This window comes from Mustela erminea, chromosome 19 (assembly GCF_009829155.1).
Source record: "Mustela erminea isolate mMusErm1 chromosome 19, mMusErm1.Pri, whole genome shotgun sequence".
Classification (NCBI taxonomy): domain Eukaryota; kingdom Metazoa; phylum Chordata; class Mammalia; order Carnivora; family Mustelidae; genus Mustela; species Mustela erminea.
In genome coordinates this window covers 47,618,660-47,637,585 of record NC_045632.1, presented here as the reverse complement: position 1 = coordinate 47,637,585, position 18,926 = coordinate 47,618,660, and the positions used below count along the sequence as shown (strand labels likewise).

The window sequence follows — 18,926 nt, the reverse complement described above, 5'->3', positions numbered from 1 at the left end:
GAAAATAGGATGCCACAAGTCAGTGGCATTTCCCACCAGTAAGCTTGCATTCTAACATGTCCGTGTGCCCATGTCTTCTCTCCAGATGATTTGGAAGTAACAATCCAGCAGCTCCAATTAGCTTTGGGCTTTCTCAACTACTTCTACTACTACTACTACTACTTCTTCTTCTTGCGAGAGAGAGTATGCAGCAAATGAGCAGAGGAGGATGGGCAGATGGAAAGGGAGAGAGAGAATCTTAAGCAGCATCTATGCCCAGTGTGGAGCCCAATGTAGAGCCAGACGTGGGGCTCAATCTCATGATCCTGAGATCATGGCCTTAGCAAAAATCAAGAGCCAGAACCTTAACCAACTGAGCCACCCAAGCACCCCAAGGCTTTCTCAACTTCTATTGCTATCTTTACCCTCCTATCACTCTATACTTGTTGGGTGTAAGGTCATTAGCTACTTTCATTTTGAAGCAGTAGGGAATGTGGTCCAGAGTTGGGTCTGTAGAATCACACCTACCCTGTTCTAGGTCTGGCCCAGCTCTCAGCAATGAGGTTGAGGACTAAATCTGTTTTGTTCACTCATGCCTTGTACACACATAGTCCCTAATATAGAACATACAGTCAGTAAGTATTTATTGAGTGAATTAAAGACAAAGTACTTCTCAACCCAAGTGATTCTGCCTGACAAGGGAACATGTGACAATGGCCAGAGACAGTCTGGGCTGTCACAATTAGCATCTGGTGGGTAAAGGTCAGGAATGCTATTAAACATCTTATCATGTACAGGACAAAGAATTATCTAGCTCCAGAGGTCAAGAGTGCAGAGGTTGAGGAAATCTGTCCTTGAGTCAGGCTGGTCAGGGCTACACTTCTAAATGTGGACACTACTTGGCTTAGAGAAAGTTATTGAATTTTTCTAAGTCTTAATTTCCTCATCTGTAGAATGCAGAACTGATTATATCTTATAAGGTTGTTGTAAGATAACACATATATAAACAAGATAAATCGAGTAACACATATGAGATGTTTAACACAGCAAATGGCAGGTAGAAAGTATGACCTATGAATGTGATCTGTGAGCATTCTTACCGCTAGCCTTCATTCAGTGTCCCATAACGACGTGAGGCTTTCAGCTGAAATCTTTATGCTCCCAGAGCTCAGTATCAATCCCAGAGTGAGTACTTTTATCAAAATAAGCCTTGTGCCCCCACTTATGTTTATTGTATGGTCAGATTTTATTTATGTGCTCACCAGGGGCTCAATAGTGAAAATGTTACTCAAGAAGAGCATGCTGTCCGCCTGAACCAGCCTCCTCTGATTCTCAAAGGTGCGGGAGAGAATGGAAAGACGTTCTCGAAGTGAAGGATCAATAATGCACTCTTCAAGAAACTCATCGGTCTCGTTCTTTTCCTCTTTGCTCAGGTCATCACAGACCCTAAAGAAAACACAAGAAATGTGAGACTCGTTTTGGTACTCCCATGAAGAACACTGCAAAGTGTTCCCCTCCAGTCCATCCTCCTGGAAGTGGTCTCACCCATCACCCTGAGGTGGTCCTTTTTTGCTGTAAGTCTGTAACATATGAGCTGAGTGACCTTGGACTTCATCCTCTCAAGAGCATCAGTTTGCTCACCTTTAGTCACTTTCTTCAACAAGTCCTCCTGGGCTTCCTGTTCTACTCAATGCCCATTTGCTTATTACTGAACCCTCATGTATATTTAGACAAATATTTTCTTTTAGAAAATTATGTTTCCCAGGCTGCTTTTTAAATAATATATACCCTGCCTCTCACACTTGAAAAACAATTTTTTTTTCTTTTTAGACTTACTTAGCTCTAATACTTTCTTAGCTGTTAGTTACCTAGAGAACAGAATCTGAAACCAGCAAGGACTAGGCTTGGATGTTGATTCTGCTACCATTTACTAGCTCTCTGACCCTGGAGGTTCCAGAATTCCTCCCAGCCTCAGTGCCTTCATCTATCCAACAGAGATAATACAGATGTGTTGAGGATAAAATGTGATGAAGGACCTGACAGTTCCCAGGACAGAGCAGGTACTCCATAAATACTGTTTTCTCCCTAGGTCAGTCATAAGCAACTATCCAGCTCTCAAGCTTATAAAAAGCTCACACCACACCTCAAGACACCTCCTTTTTTCTCTCCTATAGCTCTTGATATCCACGTGATAAGTCAGAAAAGCAGCCTTCCCCACCCCTCTCCTCATTGTTCTCACCAAAGCTGTGTTCCCATTACTCTTAGGACCTGTTACTTCATCTGCACTTGGAAGACTGGATTTTATCTCCTCACAGGACATAAGACCATTTTACCACCATTTTCCTGATATTGCCACTGGTGAGAGACAATTTATTCAGTTAAGTGAGTGCTCAGTAAGAACCTGCGGTGGCTGAATTCCTGTCCCAGCCCCAGCTACTTTCTAAATGACTTAATGAAGACAATATGTTCAGCAACACCAAAGATCTCTTTTTAATGACTTAGCTCTCAGGGCCCTTTAGTCACAGAAGATAAAGAAGTCAAAGAAATGGGTTTAATGTGTTCTGTGTCCCAGGAAGAAAGCAACCTGTGCTTTCTCTTCATTGTTAGCTGGAAAGCAGTGTCCAAGGTAACCAGAGCAGCAGTCCTTCTACACTGCTGGGCAGAGCAGGTCAAATAAAGAGAAGTCAGTTCACAGAAAGAAAGGAAACCACTTACTCCTGTGAGTGGAATTTATGACACCTACCTTTGGGAATATATCCTGAAGAAACCAGTCATGGATATAAGCAAAGACACAGCCAGAAAGATGTTCATTGAAGTGCTTGCTGTAATACTAACAGGTGTGGGTAAATTTGATGTGAGAGATTGAAAAAGTATTTAAACAAATAATGGGAATCCTAAACATTCTATTTATTGAGGGGGTTCTTGGGAGTGCAGTGTAGAAATAAAATGTCTTATATGGACCAAGGATGAAAATGCTGCATGAACTGATGAGTATGATTAACTCAAACCCCACAACAGAAAACAGAAGAGAATGAAAGCAAAATTCCCAAATGCTCTTCTCCCACACTGCTGGGGCCCATGAATCCCTGACAGCCACATAATGCAAAAGGGGTGGTGATGCACTGTACGTCTTCCTCTTTGCCCTCTGATTAGAGCACTGGAGCCAAGGCTGTCAGTCTAAGAAGGGAACGTGAGACACCTTGAGCTGAGCTGACTCCAGCAAGGGCTCGTCTAACCCTCAGTCTATTGCTGGGCCATCTTGTCCTGCTGCTGTTCATGGTCTCCAACATTCAGAGGTGCTTCTGATTTACAGACGAGGAAACTTTTCATCAGACAGCAGAACCACACACTAACCCTCTATCTCAGTAAAACCATGGATTTAACCCATTTTACAAATGGTCTGGTCGCCACATTCAGGCATCAAGCCCCGTTCAGCCTATGGATTGTAATGAACGGGAAAGCCTTGTGTCTCAGGTACAGTAGCACTGGACAAGTAAATGTGCCCTTATATTGAGGTGCTAGAGACCCTGCTCCTTTGCAGTGCCCCCAAGAAGTATACTTGGATGCTGAGGAGATTAAAAATTAAAAGCTTTGGCCTTCAAGAGAGAAATATTCTCATGTCCACAGTTGGCATAGAAAAGGTGAAGTCCTCCATCTTCAAATAGACCATGTGGCCCTGGACACCAAGCAACTCTGTGATGACTATTCTAAATCGAAGACTAGGTCTGCCTTCCTGTTTACCAAGTTACCATCCATGTCTGCCGATTCTTGCATCACCCTGGGGAAGAGAAGGGACTCCCAAACACAACTATGATTATATTTACTATTAGCTGGATGGCAGGCTCAATGCTCATTAAAACTGTTCTATCTAGAGAAACACGTCACTTCCTGTACCTGACAGTTGAGGAATAAATCCATGCTGACAACTTTGTGGGGGGTTCCAGTGAGGACTCTAGGAGTTCTTGTATAGAACAAGTCTTGTGTCCTTGAGAAGCTACGAAGGGAAACTATTCTCGCAAAGTATGCATGAATGCATTTAGAGCAGATCCTCTCTGTTCCAAGTTGAAGATCAAACTGCCTTCAGTAAAAGGCAAACCTCTCTGTATTTGTCTTGCTTTTTGAGAGGATAGGCATTCCATCTCCAGTTATGTCCAGGACAAGAATTCATGACTAATAACCCAAACTTCAATTAAAAAAATACATTAAAAAATAAAAGTTATGGCATGGTTGGGGATAGAACAAGGAACAAGAGAGGCATAAAACAGAAAAGACAATCTGGCCAAATAAGAAAGTGAGCATAAACGGCCTACTTCTCCTCTAACACTCTTTCCCCTCTTCCCCTGGCCATCTGGCCCGAGGAAAGGCAGAGGGAGAAAGTGAAGAGCAGCGTATTCAGTAACGTCTGCACTTAGATCGACCAATCCAGTTTGGAGAAACAGGAGTCGTGTTGCCATTTGCCACCCAAAGTGAAAATGGAAGTATTCTTATTTAGTCATTTGAAGCCACTGTTCAAGTTCATTGTTTAATGGAACAGCAAAATCCTTGATGATCAAAGTAGGCTGCCAATCACGATTATGAAAATGCTATTGCATATTATTCCCTTGCTACAAAAAAAAAAAAATCTATAGGAACTAAGAGAGCAGGAAAGATAGTGAAAGAAAGAATACACAAGAGAAAAGGAAAAAGAAGCTTCGGGATGATACGAAAGAGATAAAGAAGAATAAAAGAAAAAAAATGTCTATCCAGGTGTCGTTGAAATTACATTCTCTGTCCCTGGCATCTCTGATAATTATTGGTTTAAGTGTTTCTTGAGTTTCTCTATTGAAATTAACTTCCTTAAGCACTTTTTGTTTGAACATTGCCCTGGCATCAGGCATGGGTTAGACATATAGTCAAATGCACATAGTTGAAGGTAAAGCTGGTTTCCTTCTGACGGTGTGTTCCCACGCTCCCCAAAAGATTGTGCCTGCAGGACAAGCAGGATACTGAAACGCTGTGTTTGCTGGAGTTTCTTCATTTGTACCTGCTCTCCCATTTTCTCTTTAAGCATGCTTGGACCATTTTTATTGTTGGGACACTCATGAATGAGGGAATCAGGACAGAAAAAGCAGTGGATAAGCAGTTTCCTCTTGCCTTTTTGAACTACTGGTATTTCTATGCTATGAGGCGAACTGAAGTTTTGAGGCAGGAAAGGCTTTTCTTTTTTCACTTTTTAAAGATGGCACAGTGGTAATCCAGTGATTAAAGCTCATTGTCTGAATGATAAAGCTTCTGGTCTACTGGGTCCCGCCATTGTCACAGCTCCTTCTGATTCAATTAGGGCCAGAACACTGGGGGATTTCTGCCCAGTTTCCGTGGACCTAAGACTTTTATTTTTATCACATACTAACTTGGTTTTAAACAAAGCTTTGAAGCTTCCCAGGGCTAATCTTTAATGAAAATGGAGAGGCAAATAAAAAAGGCTGAAATGAAGTCCAATGAAAGCAGCAAAAGCACTAATTCAGGGAGGGTGGAAGGAGATAAAAATGAAAATGGACTTTAGAAGAGGCAGGGATAGATTCAGTAAAAAGAAATATTCAAAATTTAACAGTGATGAGATTAGTTAAAAGAGTTTGGCTTGCCACTTTATTAATTTTCTCCCCTGCCTGAAGTATTTTAAAAAGGAAAAGATTAAAGATACCAACAAGAAATCATTAAATTACATGGTTAGCAGGGATTGAGCAATGCTACTAAAGCTGAGACTATAAAAGCCATTATATAAGCCCTTCTTGTTCCTCATTCTTCATATTTTCTGGAAATACCTTATCATTGAAAAAAAAAAAATCCACACTGATCCCAATCCAAAATAGATTGTTTTTAGAAACCATGAAATCTGACCAATCTGATTAGGTTTATGAAACAAAATACAGTCCTATAGGTTAGTTTTGAGAGACTAGTGAAAAATTATATATTTTGTCCTAAAAATCTAGGAGTTTAGCCACTAATAAATTATAACCAGGTTGAGATTAACCATGGATGGACAACATTGTGTTCCACATAGCTCAATTCAAGTTCTTTAAATGAACAAAGGAGCATCATACATTGGGACCAAGTTATAAAAATCTGACCTTATTTGAGTTGGTTAAAAACTTACCACAGAATTCTTGGATTTTTCATGATAAGTGAGCTTTGAGTTCCCCCAAATTACAGCATATGGGTGATTTTTCTTACAAACCTAATCTTTTCTCTGTCTTCTTCTTCCTGGGTAGCAAATATCTTCCACTGGAAGTGGGCAATGATGTTACTGCGGTTGTGAATAGTTATAATTCGCTGGCTGGACAGAGATATGTAGGTTTTCTCAAGGATCAAGGAATTCCTGTCCAGCCTTATATTCATGTCTATGGCAGCTCCATACAGAGATAAAAAGACTTTTTCACCTAGAAATTAACAAAGTACAAAGACACTTTGAGATTTATTCTAGAATGACTACTAGGTCACTTTTTCCCCAAGGTGAAGTTACAGGACAAGCATTAGACATTTCATTCTCCGCTCCCCCTACCCTGCAATCAATCCAGAGATCAGACATGATCAGAAAACTTAAGTATTATGTTTGGTGAAGTTATGGAGAGTCAAACTATATAAATTGTAAAAACCATATAAATTGTTATAGTGGGTGTTACATTTTCTTCTTTGTAATTTTTTAGAAGATTTTTATTTATATATTCAAGAGAGAGAGAGAGAGCGTGCACAGAAGGAGCAGGGGGAAAGGGACAGGCAGACTCTGCACTGTGTGTAGAGCCCAGCACTGGGCTCCATCTCATGACCTGAGCGAAAACCAAGAGCCAGATACTTAACCGACTGAAACACCCATGTGCCCCTTTTTGGTAATATTTTTAAATCCTATAGCCTGACCACAAGGGTACCTGTGTTCTAGAATATAACCATTTGTCTCTTCTTTATCCCAAGCATGAGCTGGCATTCTGACTCTTAAAGTAACTGTACCTGTACCAAATATATCTAGGAAGAGCTGCTCAGCATGCAAGGATCGAAATCCTATCCAAAGGGGATCAGAAAGAAAGAATTGGGGCACCTGGGTGGTTCAGTGTGTTACGCCTCTGCCTTTGGCTCGGGTCATGATTCTAGGGTCCTGGGATAGAGCCCCACATCTGGCTTCCTGCTCAGTGGGAAGACTGCTTCTCCCTCTCCCACTCCCCCTTCTTGTGTTCCCTCTCTTACTGTTTCTCTGTCAAATAAATAAAATCTAAAAAAAAAGAATAACTTCATTAGTTAAAAAACAAAAAACAAAAAACACACAACTATTTAAAAGGAATCATTTCCTTAAGCAGTAATTAAAACAAAAACGAAACATCTACATACTATATCTAGGTAGTAGTTACACAGAAAAAAAACCAAAATATTAAGACCAAGGCTATGTGTAAATTTTAAAAATCTTAATGTTAAGAACACCTTTATTCAGCATAGTAATTTAAGTTCCAAATTTCATTCAAGATGCACCAATTCCCTTGATTCCAGGTAAAACATGAGGCCCCTTGGGCTTCCGAGAAGATACAAACATACAAACTATGTTCTACCTGATCTCTGCGATGTCATGAGGGTGCCTCACTCTGCCATAAGAGTAGAAAAAGGAAATACTTAAACACCAGGAAGGTCCTGTGCTGCTCTAAGTTTAATCAGCACCCAGAAAGCATAAGCACTTGTACCTTATTTTTTAGCAAACATTTCTGCTCCATTCACCATTGTATTAACCAAGCAGGTACTTAGTAAATTAATAATGTTTTATAGAGTGCAAACATCCTTTATGCTCTATCACTTTAAATACAGAAAAGCTTTGAACACAGAAGAAAATATCCAGGCATTTGACTCTAAAATTTTAAATTTTTATTTAAAAATATATTTTTTTAACTTCACATTCAAATACCATAAAAGCATGCATGCACTGTGAAAATAAAATGTCTTCTCCCCCTCACTCAATCTTAGGCCAGACTTTCAAAGGTAAGAGCTGTTAATATTTTCATGTACTCCCTTGCCAAATCAAGGTATGTACTCTTGACAATATTTAAACTTTCTGATGAGCTAAGCTTAATAATATGATAAGTGAGAAATCATTGTTTTGCTTAATTTGCATAGTCTTAATTATGGATGATATTGATTTTCTCATAGATTAAAGAACTTTAAAACACCTTTTTCTGTGAGATGCCTTTTATAGCCTTGTTCATTTTCCCTTTGAGAAGTTTACCTTTTGCATATCGATTTGTGAGAATTTTTGATATGAAAAAATTAGCTCTTTGTTATTCATGTTGCAATTTTTTCCTCCATTAGATATTTGAATTTCTGTATGACTTTTTTTTTCAAGTTAAGTCTCTTTTCTCTTAGTCTTTATGTAGTCTAATTCTTTTCTTTATGACTTTTAAAAATAAGTTTATGTTTTAAAATTTTTAAATTACATTTTGAAACTCAACTTCCACCTTCCCTTTAAAAGCGGCACCTTTCTTAAAGAAACTAAGGAGACCATAAATAGGTCTGGCTTGATGTACTTTTTAAAATGAGACATAGCTAATTTTCTTTTTCTAGCAAAAATAAGGTAGGTTAAGTTAATGGGATTTTCTGCTAAAATAACTTAAAAATCTGGACAAAATATGAACAAACATCTTCTTAAAGTCACTTCAGAACCATTGTCACATTAAAGAACTACCAGGCCAAAATTAAATGAAAAAGGGACCAAAGAGATCATTGAGCATGGTAGAAAGTTTTGACCCACAGATATGGTACTCTTGGCAATGTTGAGCTATTCCTGTGCAGGCAGGAAGGATGGAAATCAAAACCCTAAGTCTAAAGAAAGGGAGACTTAAAGCAAACAGAAACACTTTATCCACAATAACTTATCCTCAAAGGACTGTACCCTCAAGATGAGTTTGAATTAGAAGCAGACTAGCCCTAATTCAGAGTCAAATACTATGCTGGAATGTCTGTGATTGAAGAGAATTTCAGTCCTTGGATTTGGTGATCATGGACTGGTTTCACTCTCAGAAACCTAACAGAAGTAACACACTTCATGTTGGAGGAAAGAAATTTCAAATTTTTAACATTTTTTAAAATACACATTCAAACATAACGAGGCATGCAAAGAAACAAAGCTCCATTTGGTTGAACTGGCAAATGTAAGAAAGACAAAATGATATTAACAAATTATTATACACTAGAATCATCACATACAGATGGTAATCTAACTGTGTCTAAAGAAACAAAGGAAGACCTTGGAGCTATATCCAAGGAGTGGGAAATCAAACAAAGATCTAGAAAACTTGAACAAGAGCCATACTAGGCTCTTATAGAAATAAAATAAAATCACCTAAAATTTTAAATCTCTAAGAATAAGATTAATAAAATAATTTTAATAATTTTATGAAAAAATAGTCAACTGGACCATGGTTCAGAAAATACAAAAGGCAATATGAAGAAATAAAAATACATGAAAAATGAACAATGAATGAATAAAATAGTAGGCAAATGGAGCGAGAAGGTATAAGTGTTTAATTGGAAACTCAGAAGGAGAGGAAAGATATAATGAAGCAAAGACAATATTTCAAGGGATGAGGGTTAAGAGTTTTCTATGGTCGATTGAAGGCATCAGTTTACAATTCAAAAAGCCCAAAGGAATGTCAAGTGGAGAAACTTAAATACATGAATATATTGTAGTGAAACTAAAGAAAATCAAAGACAAAGGGAAAGTCCTAAAAGCAGTTAGAGGAAAAGGCATATTATCTTCAAAGGACCCATGGTTAGAATTACAGCTAACTTTTCAAATCAAACAATGGAAACTGAAAGGAAAATGGAATGGCTTCTTCAATGTGATGAAGGGGGAAACAATGCCAACCAGAATTTATAGTTTTTCAGACTTTGTTTGTCTACAAACATTTTTGTTTTATCTTCATTTTTAGGAATATTTTAAATAGGTTAAAGAATTATAAATGAGCACTGTTTCTTTGCAGCACTTGAATAATATCACTGTCTTTTGGTTTCCATAATTTCAGCTGAAAACTTTGCAGTCAACATTATTAGTGTGCCATTTAAGTAATGTGTCTTTTTTTCTGCTGACTCCTTTTGTGACATTCTTTTTGCTTTAGTTTCCAGCAGTATTTGAACTAACAAGGGTTTGCTGAGCTTTATGAACTGTGAATTATTGTCATTATCCTTTGGGAACTGGTAGAATTAAAACATAGTATAAAGTCTCAGTAATTAAGACAGCTTATAAAAAAGACTGATGGAATAAAAAGTCAAAACAGGCCCAAATACATGCTAGAATTTATTATAGTATAAAGGCAGCAACTCAAATCATTGGTATAAGAATAAACTTTAAAAAAAAAAAAAAGCACTATTTGGACAACCTGATAGCCATATGGAAAAACATACCTCACATCTAGCAACAGAATAAATGCCAAATTAATAAAATATTTAAGTGTTTAATATGAAACCATAAAAGTAGAACGACACACAGAAAAACTCTTTTGTAACTTTTGGAGGAGAAAGTTTTCTAACCATGTCTCAAAATCCAGATTACTCTAAAAAATATTAAGAAATGTTATTACATAAAAAGGAAAAAAGAAATTTGGGGGGCCTGGGTGTCTCAGCTGGTTAAGTGTCTGACTCATGAACTCAGCTCAGGTCTTGGTCTCAGGGTTGTGAGTTCAGGTCCTGCATTGGGCTCCACACTGGGCGTGGAACCTACTTAAAAAAAAAAGAAGAAGAAGTAGTAAAGAAAAAATAAATTTTGAATGCTATAGAAACTTAAGTAAAAACAAAAGAAAAAGTGGTCAAAATGTTTACAACTCATATCTAAAATAAATTAAATCTCCAAATATGTAAATAAGTCTTAGAAATCAATATGACAATCCAGTACAAGAATGGAAGAGAGTTGTAAGAAAAGAAATATACAGGTCCCCTATATGTGTTAAAAGATGCTCAACTTCTCTCATAATAAAAGCGACACAACTAAAGATGTATCTATATACCATTTCCCCCAAACACAATGGGTACAATAAAAGTTTGAGAACATAATCTGTTGCCATGGAAATGCAAAGTGGTACATTCTTCCTCCCTCATGGAATGAGTTGGGTGACATGGATTAAATATCTATCAAGCTTGCAAAATAACTTATCCTCTGGCCCTCTTCTAGGAATTTATCCTGTCGACAAGTGAGAACAAGATCAAGAGTATTCATTAAAACACTGACCTTAATAACAACAGAGAAGAAACAGCCATAGTACCCACCAAGAGAAGACTGGCTAAATTATCTGTGCTACACCTAAAAGGGGAATGCCATGCAGGTGTACAAGTACAGGATTTATGATTAAGTGGAAAAAGTAAGGTTTAGAACAATTCACATAGCATGCTATTTTTAGGTAAGGAGGGACAATAAGAATCTGCATTCATGTCTGCATCTATGTGCACAGAACACCAGAATAAAGTTAAGAGCTGGGTGGGTGAATGAGGCAAAGTAGAAATGACACCTTTCAATATATATTTTTAAGACATTGCTTTAATTTTTGAATACAGGAGTACATTACTTATCCAAAACTTTAACATAAGAAAAGATTACAGGGTCTTCAGGAAACATGGGAAAGCTTCAGATAACACTACTAATGAGAGAAATATAAAATAAAATACTATTCCATAACCATCAGATTAACAAATATCAAATAGTTTGCCAGTGCTGTTTTGGAACTATGTCATAAGGATGTGGGAAAACAATTTCCATATAATGCTGATGAAAATACAAATTAGTACAACCACATGACTGACCAATTTATATTCCAGGAAAGCTCAATATACACCTGATCTGTAACTTTGCAATTTCCCTTCTTAAAGAAAATCTCCTACAGCTGCATAAGACATATACAGAGTTATTCATTGTGGTATTGTTTGTAATAGCAGAAAACTAGGAAGAACATCCTAATATCCAATAGAAGAACAGATTATAGCATGTCCACATGTTGGAGTGTGTTGCATCAGTTAAAATGAATCAGAGCTATATGGATCTATGCGTTTAGATCTTCAAAATGTAGTGTTGAATGAAAAAGTCAAGTTGGGAAATGGTATATACTGTATGATATCATTCATGTGAAGGTTAAAACTACTCGAACAGAATGCCTGGATGGCTTAGTTGGTTAAGTGGCTGACTCTTGATTTCAGCTTAGGTCATGATTTCAGGGTCACGAGATCGAGCCTCGTGTAAGGCTCCTCACTCAGCGTGGAGACTGCTTGTCCCTCTCCCTCCCCCTCTGCTCCTCTCTCTGAGCCCTCTCTTGTGCTCTCTTTCCCAAATAAATAAAAAATAAATACTCTTTTTTAAAAAACTACTCGAGACAATAACATATATGATATATAGATAGATAAATATGTAAAAATACCATAAAAATGAGCCAAATACAGCTCCTCTAAGAAGCCATAGGAATCAGATCAGGACAGAGTAAATGAGATAACTTCAAATCCGTACTCAGTTTAGTTATCCATAAAATAAAACATCTGAAAGAAATGTGTATAGCAAAATGTTGAGATGCGTTAAACATAATCATTGTTGATTATATTACTTCTGTGCTTCTGTTGTGATTTGAAATATTTCATTGTTTAAAAGTCTAATCAAGGAAAAAGATCCAAGGGCTTATTTAGTTCATACAAATCTCAGGGTCAGAGGGACTAATGTCATCAATTTGAGTTGCTCACTGCAAAACTCTTGCTTCTAGAAATATAGCAAAAACCACTACACTCTTTTTGAAAACCGTCTAATATTGACTTTTTTTAATCCATCTTCCAAAAATCATCAGATCCACAAAGTAAAGGAAGCAATAACTTTTGTCTCCACAACTTTAGGAATATGACTTGATTTGTCCACCCACTCTCATGAAGACAACCTTAGAAAGGGCTCCCAAACCCTAGCTACTTAGAAAACTGGTTGGATGAAGGGAGGTTATGCCTGCCAGAGTGGACAAGGTTGCTGTTCCCCAGCATTGGTATTTTTGTCTCGTTGGAGTGCCTGTTCCCATTCGGCTTCCGATTTGGTTTCTAGCGTTGAATGTTGTGATCACTGCAGATGAGGTTAGCCACTGTCATTTATTATGTCCTAGTAAAAATGTTTTCTGGAAGTCTCATTAGCTCTTGTTAGTTTTGCTACTATCAATCAAGCAAAACAAAAGAAAAAAATGAACAAAACTAAGTTTACCAAAAAAATACGAAGCTAGCTATATACACAATATATTTCATACTGTGGTTTCAGTACTTTCAGACAACAGAGGGCAATAAATAAAATATATGAGTGGAGCCATAGATTCTCTAGGAACTAGCAAGTTGGTGAAAAGAGTGTTTTTCATTTCCTGGTCACAGCAGGGTCAAATTCACCCATGCAAGTGAATTGCTGAATCAAATTTCTTTAGAAGTGCTCTTTCTTTGAAAGGTGCAGGAAACAACTTCCAAGATTTGCTTGACTGAGCTCACCCAGCAAATCAGTGGCAATGTCAAAGTCAGTATTCTCCATCTCCATAGAAGGCAGTGGAGGATTACAGAAAGTATGCTGGCCTCAGAGGATGCCAAAGACCTGAGTTCAAGTTCCAGCTTTACTTAGGTGGCTAGTTTTCAATGTCTCTGAACCTCAGTTTATTCATCTCTAAAATAAAGGGAGTTGCATAAATGCAGAGAATAATCTGGTGATTGCAGCAAAAGGGGTGGTGGGAGTGAAGTAGGTGAACGGGGTCTAGAGGTAAAAACTTCCAGTTATAAAGTAAGTCACAGGAATAAAAAGTACGGCATAGGGAATATAGTCAATCGTATTGCATGAATTTGGAATGGCGACAGATGGCAACTACACAAGTGTTTTGTGATGTGTATAAATGCCCAATCACAATGTTATATACCTGAAAACTAATATAACACTATGTGTCAACTATACATCAAAAGATTTTTTTAAAATAAAATAAAATAATGGGGTTAAGAGATGTCCTCTAATGTCCTTTTAAATGTGAACACCTCATGACTCGAGTCTTCACTTGCTATGTAATTGACAGAAACCTCATTCCAACCTCCTAAACAATCTTGACCATCTGTGCATCCAAACTTGTGCTATTCCCTATCCTAAGGTATGGAAGAAGAAATGAAGAAAAGGAAATAGTCAAGGAATGTTTCCATTGCCTCTGAAGCCATGTTAAAACATTTACTCTTTTACCATAACTATGTTTTGCTAGGTTTTCTAATTATAGCAGCACACACTTATAATTAATCATAATAATCCCACAGCTGAAACAAAGCTTATGCAGGGAGGGCTGCACCAGTATATTCAGATACATATTATTTAGTAGTTTCAACTGTGAGCTAACATATTGCACTCAATTACTTGCTATGTTCTATTTTGGTATTCCTTTCTTGGCCTTTAGGAGGAAAAAAAGGTCTTCTTTATGGTTTATTAGAGTACAATACATAAATGACTATAAAGCTGTCCTTTGAAGTACTAATATTATGATTACTTTTATCTTTAATAATAATACATCATGATGTCTTTGGGGGAAAAGAGCCTATTTGCCAACTTCTGACTCCTGAATTGAAATATCTCCTCTTCAATAAGAGTCATAATACTTAAAAAATGCTGAGTAAGTGCATCAGCTCCATTTCCTGATTGTGCCAGTGGTTAATGTCACCTCTAAGATGACAGCAACCTCACCAGGCATTGAATAAAAAACACTTTTATGCTCTTACTTCTAGGGTTCATTCTGGTAACCAAAGGTTTAATAAGAATATGTTTTTCCTTAAAGCCTGTTTTAAATACTAGTATCTCCTTGAACCCCTAGATTACCTAAAGTTTCTCAATACCCAGTTAAAGAGTGCAAAACTTAAGCAGTTAACCATTTATTAATCTTTTAAGAGTCAAATAATATTTTCACATCTCAGTTTTATTGAAAATGATAGAATTAGTTTACTCAACTATTTTGTTTCTGGTTTTGTTCTACTTCGTTTTTAAGAATGTAGTCTTGACTAATTGTGTTCTTAATCTCTTCCGGAAGAATCGGTTTGTAAAAGGTATCAAGTTACTTCAGTTCTTCTCTTTTAGACTATTATAAAAAGGTAACAAAATCATTTCTGTGGTAAAATCAATTTCCTAAACAAACTTGGTTTCACCACAGAAAGGCATATACAGAAGAAAGCACAGAAGAGTTCTGGTTCAGGTAAACACTGATGAGTAAAATACTAGATATTGGTGAAATTTACACTCAACCTCCTTGATTCTAGAGCACTGGTTCAAACTCTGGTTGATGAAAAAGAAAAATCTCCTAGCTGCATTTAATCAAGAATTTCTATCCAATGGAGGACCAGCAACTGAAGGGCATAAACATAACTGTTAGAAATGTGATTGAGTACTTCCCGCTGAGGATTATCAATGTTCCTCCTTTTGGAACATCGTTTGAGGAAGTATGAAAAAAAATCCAAGAGAAATTTCCCTCCTCAAATCAATTCATACTTGAAACAGCTGCAGAACATTCAATCAGATGCTTATTTAGTGAAATGAGAAGGCAATGATCATGGCTGCCTGGAAAAGCTCCATGATTGTGTTTAGACAGTCATTACCGTTTTTCACTAATGAAAGGTTATAGGTTCCGGTCATTGATAACCCACAATAAAGATGAAAGCATATTCTTATCAGCAGTTCATTTCATGTAAAGAAAAATGCTACAAGATAGCTTACCTCTATCTGCATCTTCAGAAAATGACTGTGAACCAAAGTTGACGCCATAACCTCACAGTGTGGAAGTCAACATTGCCATGGTGATTCAATTTCAATACACGAATACTTGTTTCCTTTGGCACACGACTATAAATGCAAGTATGGGTGTCAACTCAAATACTTACCCAAAAGTTAAAATACAGATTGAAGGCCAGTGAGAGCTGCATTTCACAGTCAATAAATTAAGGGAGTAAAAGTACCTAGATAGTGACTTGAGAGATTATAGAGGTGATCTACTCTGGTGGAAAAAGCACTGCACAGCAGATTACTGTCTGAGCCTGGGCTTTAATTGTGTTTCTGCTACTCAAGCAAACTTGGAAGCCACTTGGTTTCTTTTCTTTCCTTTTCTTTTCTTTCCTTTTCACTTGGTTTCTTAAAGCTTCAGTTTTTCATTTGTAAAATCTAGATTTGATTATTAGTTAAGTCTTCTCTCAAGCTTTGATTCTGTTGCGCTATGGAGCATTCTAAACTGTTGGTCTCAAAATCCAACCAAATAAAATTTTTGACATTATACCACCACCCTATGTATACTTGTTCATTTATAATTATATTATATACTACGGGTACGTATATACATATACATACATATGGGTACTAGAGTACTAGGACTAGAGTACTCATATGTCAAATATTTTAAAAATATGATTCAAAATGAGCTAAAGATGAAAGATATTTTAAAGATAATTTGGTATGCTTATCAACAATTATGTTTATCAACAAAAATTGACTATGCTTCATTCTTTTTTAAACTCCTGATTTAAAACACTTTGTGATAAAGTAATCCAAACATAATTCTAAGGCCACATTTTTTCCAATACTTAATTTTAGGGGCTGACATAAATGAAAATGATAACTCACAAAGATATAGAGATCCAGATGGAAGAAATTTATCATTGATTGAATTTATTAACACTCATATTCTTCACTTTCACCCACTATTAACACTAACAACACAAAGGCATTTATTGAAATTCAAGAATAAAAAAAGAAAGGAAGAAAGGAAGGGAGGAAGGAAGGAAGCCAGAAGACACAAATTACCAATATCAAGAATGAAAGAGGAGATCTGCTATAAAACCTGCAGACATCACAAAGCTTAGGGTTTTTTGTTTTCTTTTGTCTTTTAAAATTTTTATTGTGTTATGTTAGTTACCATAAAACAAATTATTTTTTTTTAACAGGAATTGTTTTGTTTTGTTTTTTTAAGATTTTATTTATTTATCAGAGAGAGAGAGGGGGAGAGAGCGAGCACAGGCAGACAGAATGGCAGGCAGAGGCAGAGGGAGAAGCAGGCTCCCTGCTGAGCAAGGAGCCCGATGTGGGACTCGATCCCAGGACGCTGGGATCATGACCTGAGCTGAAGGCAGCTGCTTAACCAACTGAGCCACCCAGGCATCCCAAAACAAATTAGTTTTTGACGTAGTGTTCCAAGATCCACTGTTTACATATAACACCCAGTGCTCCATGCAACAAGTATCCTCCTTAATAACCACCACCAGGCTCATCCATTCCCCGACTCCCCTCCCTTCTTAGGGTTATTATGAACATTATATGCCAACAAATTTAAATTTTTAGATTAAACAGAAAATTTTCTTTAAAAAGTTTACCAAAAATTACACAAGGAAACAAAACAGAAACACCTTAGTAGATCTAAATGTACTAAATAAACTGAATAACTGAATAACTAAAAACCTCCCAAAAAAGGCTCTAGGCCCAGAGAGCTTGAAAAGTGAATTTTCCAAACCCTTAAAGAAGAAATAATATGAATATTATAAATGACAACACTTGTAGAGAATGAAAAAGTAGAATAATTCCCAACTTGTTTTATGAGACTGATTCATTTTTTTCAGACCAAAGACGAAGCCATTGCATGAAAAGGTGAAATAATATATGACCATCTCAACAAATGCATAAGTAATATATGAAAGTCAACACCCATTCAAAATTAAAGTTCTTAGAAATCTAGAGATGGAAGGAAATGTTCTTAATCTGAAAGAGAGTATCCATTAATAGCATCATACTAAATGATGAAACAGTGAGAACTTCCACTCTGAGACTGAGAACAAGAGAAGGATGTTTGCTGTCATAATTTCCATTAAACTCTGATAAAGGCCTAGCTGTGCAAGAAAGAATAAGAAATAAAAGGCTTAGGGCACCTGGGTGGCTCAGTGGGTTAAAGCCTCTGGCTTTGGCTCAGGTCATGATCCCAGGGTCCTGGGATCGAGCCCCGCATCGGGTGCTCTGCTCAGCAGGGAGCCTGCCTCCCTCTCTCTCTCTCTGCTTGCCTCTCGGCCTACTTATGATCTCTGTCTGTCAAATAAATAAATAAATAAATAAAAGCTAAAAAAAAAAAAAAAGAAAGAAATAAAAGGCTTAAGGACTGAAAAAGAATAAAACTATCATTATTTGTAGAAGTCCTGTGTATATACAAAATCCAAAATCACCTACAGATAAAGTAGGAGTTAATAAGTTAATTTATCAAGGTTTGAAGATATAAAAGATCAATATACAAAATACAACTCCTTTTTGATATGCTCCCAAAATTTAGAAAATAAAATTAGAAGAAACATACCTCTCCAGCTATAAAGGAAGTGATAAACTGTACTTCATCAAAATTAAATTCTTTTGCTAATGAAAGATACTAGTAAGAAAATTAGAAAGATAATCTACTTTTAGGAGATACTTGTAATAACTGTTTCTGAAAGGCATGTATTGGGAAAAAAAAAAACAACAAAAAGCCATGAGTCAATAACAAAAGTTCAAATAACCTCCTAAAGTATAAGCAAAAACTCTGAATACACACTTGAGAATAGAATACATAAAAATGGTCTAAGCAAATGAAAAGATACTCAACATCATTAGTCACTGGAGAAATGCCAATTAAAAACAAAATATTAAAAAAAAAGCAAAATATATAGGCTTTTGTTTATATTTGGCTAATAATAACTCTGCAGCTAGGATGACTAAAATTAAAAGATCGACAATGACCCAGAGTTAATGAGAATGTGGAGTAACCAGAAGACCTATCTACCACCTGGCTTGGTGAGGGGGTGCTATGGTTGGTCTTTAAAATGCTTCACCCACTTTAGAAAACTGGAAGCTTTTCAGAAAGTTAAAACATATACCGACTCTATGACCCAGCAACCTTACCCCTAAACATTTACCTGAGAAAAATAAAAACACATCC

The 18,926-nt window shown here is 36.7% G+C and overlaps 1 protein-coding gene across 5 annotated transcripts in view; it reads right to left on the bottom strand.

Moving 5' to 3' along the window:
* The window catches only part of HYDIN (HYDIN axonemal central pair apparatus protein), a 379,729-nt gene that overhangs the window by 238,942 nt on the left and 121,861 nt on the right, over positions 1 to 18,926 (bottom strand). For all 5 annotated transcript variants that reach the window (XM_032326077.1, XM_032326076.1, XM_032326075.1 and 2 more), the window contains 2 exons: positions 6,194 to 6,395; positions 1,242 to 1,425 (listed from right to left, as the gene is read on the bottom strand). In XM_032326077.1, coding sequence (XP_032181968.1) covers positions 1,242 to 1,425; positions 6,194 to 6,395 — 386 coding nt within the window. The remainder of the gene's footprint in view (positions 1 to 1,241; positions 1,426 to 6,193; positions 6,396 to 18,926) is intronic.